Source organism: Vollenhovia emeryi, unplaced genomic scaffold, assembly GCF_000949405.1.
Source record: "Vollenhovia emeryi isolate VEMERY1.0 unplaced genomic scaffold, V.emery_V1.0 DF939233.1, whole genome shotgun sequence".
Lineage (NCBI taxonomy): Eukaryota > Metazoa > Arthropoda > Insecta > Hymenoptera > Formicidae > Vollenhovia > Vollenhovia emeryi.
The window spans coordinates 182,816-191,368 of NW_011967133.1; the positions used below are offsets into that span (position 1 = coordinate 182,816).

Consider the following 8,553-nt stretch of genomic DNA (forward strand, 5'->3'; position numbering starts at 1 on the left):
AGAGAGAGAGAGAGAGAGAATGTATATGTATGTATGTTTGTGTGTGTTTGTGAGAGAGTGAGAGAGAGAGGGGGGGGAGAGAGAGCGCAAAACGAAAGAGGCGACAGAGCGACGATCGATCGTTAATAGCGATGGGTATGAAGCAGGGTGTGGCATTGGAAAACAGCACAAGTACTTCGCAACAGGATCTTCAGAGCTATCCGCAGCAACCGGCGCCGGCGGCGACGTCTCACAGCCCGACTGCTGGCCATTACATTTATCAACAACCGCACAGTCCTGTGCCGCAGAGTCCAGTTAGTATGCCGGCCGACAAAGTCGGGCGTTTCGAAAATTATTATCGTAATGCGAGTACTATTAAGTATCACTATAAATACTCGGACGCGCATCTGTAAATTGCATTTAAATATAGTCCCGATCTATTCTCGCATACATAAGCGTCTAAGCCATTTAATCAGTTACATACCGAATGGACGAAATAATATCCTCCCTCGAAGAGAACAAAACGTCGGTCTAAGAGATAGAAAATGTCGATTGGTGCAACTCCAATGTTGTTATATAAGTTTTACGAGTGATTGCCGCTAATAGCTCTTTTTACTACATCTATTGATACTCAATATGCAGAAAACGTCACAGCAGCAGCAACAGCAGCAACATCAACATCAACAGCATCAACAACATCAACAATCGCAGCTCAATTCGTTGGGATCGTACAGATCCACGCAGTCGGTGAACAGGCCGTCGCCGCAATCGTCACCTAGTCTAACCGTTCAAGTGAGATCATCTCTTATCATAAAATATCGATAGATAACAAGTATTTAATAACGAGCCTTTTATCTCCCTACGATATCAATTTTCAAAATGTCATCATGTAGATGGCAACGCGTTACGTAGAGTCACTCCGTTACAATGGTCTAACAAGTGCAAGAGACTTGCACAATTTTATCCAACGTGAGAAAAGTTGTCGAGTCTGTAATAATAATAGCAACAACAGCTTGGCGCGAGTAACGAGTCTGAAAGTAGCGCGCATTCCTTTTTTCAGGGAAGTCCCTTAAGTTATAGCAATAATCCATCGGCGCCGCCTAGTCCTACAGGACATCCGGGTCCACCCAGCTTGACGTCCGATGCTATCGATCAGAATACTTATTTCATCAATCAGGCGCAAGCGGCAGCCCTCCAGCAGGATTTCGAACAGTTCACAATGGTACGTGAGTCATTCGTTTTTTTAAGCGTGACTGCGGTAAAGGGATTGACTCGTTCGTTTGAGTTCGCGAAGTGTGTCACCGGGCGGACATCTCCGAAAAACAAGCCTTAAATTTTCACGTTAGACCGGTTGAGTCCAAGTTGTTTCGTAAAGTTAAAATACCGGCTCGCTCGAACTTATCCATTCAGGTGAGGGAAAGTAAAAGTTTTCCAAGCTATCGGAAATATTCGATCGACACATTGGCAGTGGTCCAGTCGTACGTTCGGCGCTTCTTATTTTTATCGTCGAGGCTCTATCCTAGACAAGGGATTGTTCCATCTCTTATGGAACGGATCTTCACGATCGTTCCGAAATTGCCGACGTGCGAAATCCGCGAATCGTTCAACCTTGTCAATCCTGTCCGAATTGCGTTAGAGCTCGCGACCGAAACATAATACGCACGTGCTGCATGTTTTTATACGGTATTTCGACATACAATTGCATTCGAGTTTTCGCCGAGAAAAAGAGAGAGAGAGAGAGAGAGAGAGTGTATATATATGTATGTGTGTGTGTATGTGTGCGCGAGTTACGCATGCTGTGACTTACTTGTAATAAGTATACGCGTGACCGTAATGTCGGAAATACTCGCGCGTTTATATTTCACTGTTCCCGGTAAAAGCAAGTGATATTTTGTCAAACGCGAGAGGTCGTCGTTAATTAAAGTTTTTTTTTTTTCGTCGTTGAGTTTGCTCACGCAATGATACGGGCGCGAAAAATGTAGTTCTCCAATTCCGATCTGAATTCGTTCACCTGACAGTCGTGATTATGTAAACTATGATCAATTTTCCAATTATAATTAATTAAGGGATACCCGATCCTAATTGGCGCTCAATCTTTTTTTATGCATGTCGAAGGGACTGGTAAGTATTTGCCGCTGAACTGCTCGTATCTAATGAATAGTAAGGGTTAAAAGCGAAATGAAGGCAAACATGAATATTAACGGCATTAATCGAAATTTCGATGAGACGCAAATAGAATCACAAAACGGTTGTATTTTAACTTAATTCGCTTTGCAATTTTAAGTATCGGCTTGGATTTCCTTGTTTAGATGTTGATCATTAATGTGTAAGTTTTCGCGCACATATGAATTCTCGTTTTTCACGTTTTTCATGCAAGCTGATTGGCTTTGCGAATTTCAGTACATATAATATGCATTACTCTTCAGGCGATTTGACCTTTAAAGTTATAATTAATGCTACGCGATGAATTATTCCAAGTGAATGATTCGTATGAATTATTCTGCCGGAGTCACTTGATATTCTACTCGGTTACATCGTCAAACGTTCCGTTCTTCAAAAGGCCTCAAATTATGATTCTCGATTTTTTTTTATTTAATGCAATGCACCTATTATGCAATTGTAAATCGCAATTGGTTACGATCGCGTCAAGTGTTGGAAAAAAAAACAATAGATTTTGACGAAAATTTAGCTGTATTTGTAAAAGACGCTGTATGATTATGATTTGATTATATTGCCTCTAGACTTGTAGTCTTAAGTCTTGTTGTTTATCTGTTGCCTGCATTCGTCAGGAGTGGCCCAAATTTGCGCAGCAGCTGATGGAACTCGGTTGCACCTGGACCACGCAGATAGAGGTGAAATATCGCCATTAGTTGAAACATTTTTATTTGCAAATTCAGTACCGAGACAACAATGTTCAGCGTTGCGTCGTGGTACGCCTTTCGCGCGAGGCTTGCAAAGAGTATTTTCCTCGAGAATTATAATATTGATAATTGTATGTCTGTTATTACACGTGCTGTATTGTGATTGTTAAAGCTCGAACGTAGAAACATTGTTACCCTCGCGATGTAGGAGAGTAGATTAAATATCATTTTAGACAGAGTCTGTTGAATCAAGGGGGAGGTGAATAATTAATACGGTATCTCGTAAGCTGCTTAGTAAGTGTGTTAAAATAGAACTGTGAATTTATACAAGTGCCGCATATTTCTCACGGTACTTTCGAACAGCGGAGGCTTTGCGTATAAACACGCCAAATGTATTTCCGTGCATGGAACTCGCTCGCACGTGCGGCGAAGAAAAAAATAGAGATCAGATTTCAGAGGGGGGTGAAATATTTGTAGATTAAGGTGAAATATTCGCGGTGAGGTATCATGCCACTGTACGCTGATGTTTAAAACATTATCCCGATCGAAGGGGAAATTTAAATGCGCTGTTAAAAAAAAAACCCGTCAACGGGAAGAAATATACGTAATAGCGGCTATTTTATGCGGTATCGGGGGTACAGGAGGCTAATAATAATCGCGATTCGTAACGTACTCTCAATTGATATCCCGCGAAACTCGGTAACGCGTTGTTACATATGCACATGCCAAAGTTGCCGTCGTGCGTGCTGCGCCGCAGGACTAGTTTTATCACACGGAGGGCCTTTAACGATACCCCCTTTATTATTCCCTCCTCGTTACACGCACAAGTAGCCATTATCATGGCATTTGATATTGCGTGGACAGTTACACGCCGAGCCGTCGGTTTAAGTGCTGGAATGAAAAAGACGATGTGTTACGAGATAAAAAGCGTCATGTTCAAACCAAGTAGCCTCGTTCGCATGGATCGCCGTTCGATATTGCATCAGAGAATCTAAGAGCGAGTGTTTTTCGGGCCGAACAGTCATTTCGGGATAAGTTGAAGAAATTAAATAAGCGAACAGATGCGGCCGGCTGGAAACTTGTGTACGCGAAATGTGACAGACGTGTAGGACGAAACAATAAGTTTCTCTCGTGGATGCCGACTAAGCGAAAACGGATTTCATTTAACAAGGGAAACGGAGTATCCGGGAATCGAAACGGTAACCGGCGTCGCGATAGATTCCAAAGTCGAAGGAGGCAACGAGCGAGCACGAGCTTACGTGCTTACGGTTCGATTTTGTATTTATTTCTCTCTTCATACTCTTCTTCCGCTGTTTTCCCTCCCGCGTTCTACGGTGTCCCTCGCGGATCATTCTATAAAAAGCATTTAGGGCTGGAGACGCGCGTTACACGCGAGACGAATCAACGTTACATTCGCTTAAAGACGGATCGGATTAGATCGCAGCCGCGGTAATCCTTCCCCGAGGCTTTTCAACGATGCCAGGCTCATCTCTACGACTTCCTTTCTTTTTTTCTCTACTTCAGATGGACACGCCGGTGCAGGCGAACACGATTGGGACGTTTATCGGGTCACCAAATCATACTACGAATTACACGCAGGTAAGAAGATCAGCGTCTTGTAAATTTCTGCAAAATGTCTTGACGAAAGAAACACCGAGTTGTGACCGAATCGTAATACCTTTTATCATTGTTTAATTCTTTAATCCCGTCTGCCCCAGAACGACGTGATTAATGTCGGTGGCGAATTAGGCAGCGCAGACACGGGATACTTCAGCACGAGTCCGCAAATGGCGTATCAACCTGCGACGACAACGACCACCGCTACTCAACAGCTCACCCCGCAAACTCCAAACACACCTACGATCATTCTCACAGGTATTATCGCGTTGATGTGTTTCGGGACTTTTTAACACGTTTACCGTGATGATATATAGTATTTTGTCATTGTACGCTTTAGCTTATAATAATGGAAATTAATTACGACATAAAAGTAAGACAAAATGTTGAGCAGACGACGTGTTAATTGTGTCTCGTGTGGCAGAAAACTGTTTACTTACTTTTGAACAAGTTATTTCATCTCTGATAACGTTTTATGGTAAAAATCGGTTCGATAAAACGGAGAAAAAAATGTTTGTGTTGCAGATTTTTCTGGTGCGGATGATCTTACGAACCCGGAATTTGTGAAAGACCTCGGGACGGCAATGATGGGTGATTTTGACCCGGAAATGTTCCCATCGGACGATGCCCTCAGACAGGGCCTTGATCCGATCGATGTGGATGGGCTACAAATGCTCGCTGACCCTACGATGGTTATATCGGATTCCAGCGCCGAAGCCCACTTTAGATTAGATCGACTTTAAGGGAAGAAATTTTACTCATTTACCAACACTCGTGTCGACTATTGCGTAGGATAAAATAAATTCTGTCCTGGTGTCGTGATTAATTCTTAAGACACTTTGACATATTGGGGTACCACTTCTTGGGCACTGGCAGATTTGCAGGGAAACGCGCGTCAATATGTATAAATGTTTGTAAATTTTATTTACAGCGTATGAACTTAAGTAGATTTATACGCCAAATATTTTTATCTCGTTAAAATGCTGTACATTTTGTTATCTCATAACCCATACGTGATGTCAGATCTGTATTGTTTTTGTGGATAGCGTATTTGTGTTTGAAATCTTTCGAAATATTTTCTGGAAACAGGTCAGTGGTCAATGAAAGTTGTTTCCCGCTCGTGATAAACCGCTACTTGACGATTAAGTAATATATATAAATCTTTATTAACCCTTTTTTTATTTTACACTACTTTGTACATTGTATCATGTATGATCTCTAAGAAGCACAAAAGAAAAAGGTTTACTGATTTATACATGCTTTTATCATAATGCAATTATAGTGAAGTAATCTACCGTTTAGGCCAATTTAAAGTTAGAAAAGACGAACGATTATGCTCCTCAATGGGGAGTAATTAAAAACGCATAAAGATATAGAAGTGAGAGAGGAGGGAGATGCCTATCGGCGGTACACGCCAACAGCGATCTAGATTCTTATGTTTCCTTTTCCTCATTACATCCTTGCGAGCAACTTACAATCATAAACATTTATGTTCGTAGTACCTAATCTATACGAATAATTGGTTATATTTTCCTCTCACTCTTAATATCGCGTTCGCGTTATGCTACAAATTAGTTTAGAAATTTACAGGATTGTATTATTGAACAAATTTTGGCTCGGTTAACATGCATCGCAAAAATTACGATCGAATCTGTGATATTGAACGATTAAATTTAAGAAATTTAAAAGCAATCTCACCGAAGAGATCGCGTAAGAATTTTCTCGGGAAACGGGCTTTTCTACGTTTCAAACATGCAATCCTGCTACCGCTGATCATTTCATTTAAAGAACGGTTAATTATAATTTCCAATCTCTCCGTTAATTATTAATTGCTTTTCCCATCGCTGAATAAACGCAGTGATAATAACGAGGAGGAAGAAAATGTCATATGCGTGTACCCTCGGCGGTTGTCAATTGTTTTTTGAAAGTAATACATTATACTTTATACGCATTCGATAGTTAATCGGATGTGAGATTAAGATAATTGTTAATAACTGTGAAATCAAGAAGATGACCCTTATATCTAGACACATTGTAAGTAGCGTACCATATCTTTCTCGATAACATTCAAATTCTTCGTTCTAGTTGAAGACATAATGTAGGCGATTAGTGTTACGGAATCAGGCTACGACATACCGAAGAACGCGATAGTATCTATGGTATAGTGTAGTCTGAGTCTAACGGTGCATAATTCAGCACATACACCTTTCACATAATATTAAATAGATTGAAATTTGAACAGACGTAAATCGCAATGAAATCGCTATCGCTAATATCACATTCATATCTTATAAATATAGATCATCCTCTGTCTGCAAGGATAAATAAATATATGGAATAGTGCTAGGAAAGCTCTTGTGTGTACCAAGTGTAACAGAGAATGTCTCTTTTTATTATTATCGCTGTTACACGCTATCACTGGCGCACACTTTGTAATCACAGGAGCTTTTTTACACGATGAAAAACCCGCAGAGAGTGCATCTCGACGGAAGAAATTTAACAATAATCTTTACATATTTAAAATGTGATTAATGTGACCAAGAGTTGAATCATTGATATATCCAAAAATTTATCGTAGTAGATGAAATTCTCTTCCCGTTTGCTCTCTCTCTCTCTCTTTTACTTGCAAAGTCTCGTCCGCGTATATGCAAATGCAAGAGGTGCCAAAAGCGCGTAGATATTCGTCATAGATTGTAAGATCGTGCTATCGACTCATAATCGTGCAATATAAACATATGTATATGATCGTCGGTCGTTTAACATAAGGTTTAAACCAAGTTAAATGTTAACCAGGATCGTAACGTCAATTTGTCATTGTCATTTTAACCGTAACTACGAAAGGCTTGCAAAGGGAAATATTAAGAGCACAGAATTTTACCTAGGATCTTTGGAAAAGGAAAACAGATTTATTCCTGTTATATCGTGTCTGACATAATATTGCGGAATATACATTACTTGTCTTTCAAATCTACGATATATTCAAATGCAGATTACGGGTAATATGTGCAATATATGGCAAGAGATCATAGAAAGAAAATCACATTATTATGTTAATCGTTATATTATTAATTAAACGAATTTAATCAATTCGTAAGATCTTCAATTAAATTGCTATCATTTTTATCGGAATAAAATATTGTTAAATGATTATTTAATAGATAGATGTTATAACTTGACAGTGCTATAATTTCATCTCGTATTAATCTTAACAAATAAGAGCATGATTGTAATAGTATCGAGTTATCGACCTCAAAGATTGCGAAGAACGAAATCTACACATTTTTATTTCTCTTATATTTGTGTAAACATTGTCCTCAGTGTATTTTCTCTTACTTATAAATGCTCGGATATTTTATTTTTTCTTGACAAATCGATGCATGCTACTCTTATTTGAAATAATATACTTAATTCACATAAAGTTTATTTCAAATGGTTTGTCATATAATAGTGAACGATGCCTCGATACTAATGATATTATATTCTTACTTTTTAATTAGTTTGACATTCGACGATCGTGACTGAAAGATGCGATGCCCAGAAACACGTTACATGTGAAAAGAGAAATTAATTTTTGCACAGGCGTTTACAAAATTTTATCATTTCTGTAATACAGATCGTAAAACCGGTATCTCTTTGACGATTTGTATAAGCTTGTGATAAAATTCCAAGACAGAATGTAAATGTATAGTACCGCAATGGACTTAATATTTTGTTACACACAATTCGGATTACGTTACAAATCAATTTTCTAAAAGCGAATCTCTTTTTAAGAGTAGGAAACGAAATGATCCAACGTAGCACGACCAAAGTATCCTCAGGAAGATTTTACATCTTGAAACGTATAATCGTGTAAATTCGTACGTGTTTTCTTACTTGCTGTGCTATACGGGATCAGCTTCAATCGAAACAAATGTAACCCCCTTTTCTGTTTATCTCCTATATGTTTCTAAATTCCATATCTAGAGCTTTGTTTTTAATCCCTAACAAGAAAGACATTTCCTGTTTCTCTTTCTTCTTATCACACGCACCCTAAAAACATACACATGTTCTTTCTTTTCTCTCTTTCTCTCTTTCTCTCTCTTTCTCTCCCCCCCCC

At 39.2% G+C, this 8,553-nt stretch overlaps 1 protein-coding gene across 8 annotated transcripts in view; it reads left to right on the forward strand.

The window, feature by feature from the left end:
- The window catches only part of LOC105560315 (CREB-regulated transcription coactivator 1-like), a 35,465-nt gene extending 28,659 nt beyond the window's left edge, over positions 1 to 6,806 (forward strand). For 4 of the 8 annotated variants that reach the window (XM_012009319.1, XM_012009325.1, XM_012009326.1 and 1 more), the window contains 8 exons: positions 144 to 293; positions 622 to 771; positions 1,040 to 1,201; positions 2,095 to 2,100; positions 2,769 to 2,831; positions 4,365 to 4,439; positions 4,559 to 4,715; positions 4,983 to 6,806. In XM_012009319.1, the coding sequence (XP_011864709.1) occupies positions 144 to 293; positions 622 to 771; positions 1,040 to 1,201; positions 2,095 to 2,100; positions 2,769 to 2,831; positions 4,365 to 4,439; positions 4,559 to 4,715; positions 4,983 to 5,200 (981 nt within the window). In that variant the 3' untranslated portion in view covers positions 5,201 to 6,806. The remainder of the gene's footprint in view (positions 1 to 143; positions 294 to 621; positions 772 to 1,039; positions 1,202 to 2,094; positions 2,101 to 2,768; positions 2,832 to 4,364; positions 4,440 to 4,558; positions 4,716 to 4,982) is intronic. The other 4 variants (XM_012009320.1, XM_012009323.1, XM_012009322.1 and 1 more) reach the window with 3 other exon arrangements.
- The last annotated feature ends 1,747 nt before the right edge of the window (positions 6,807 to 8,553 follow it).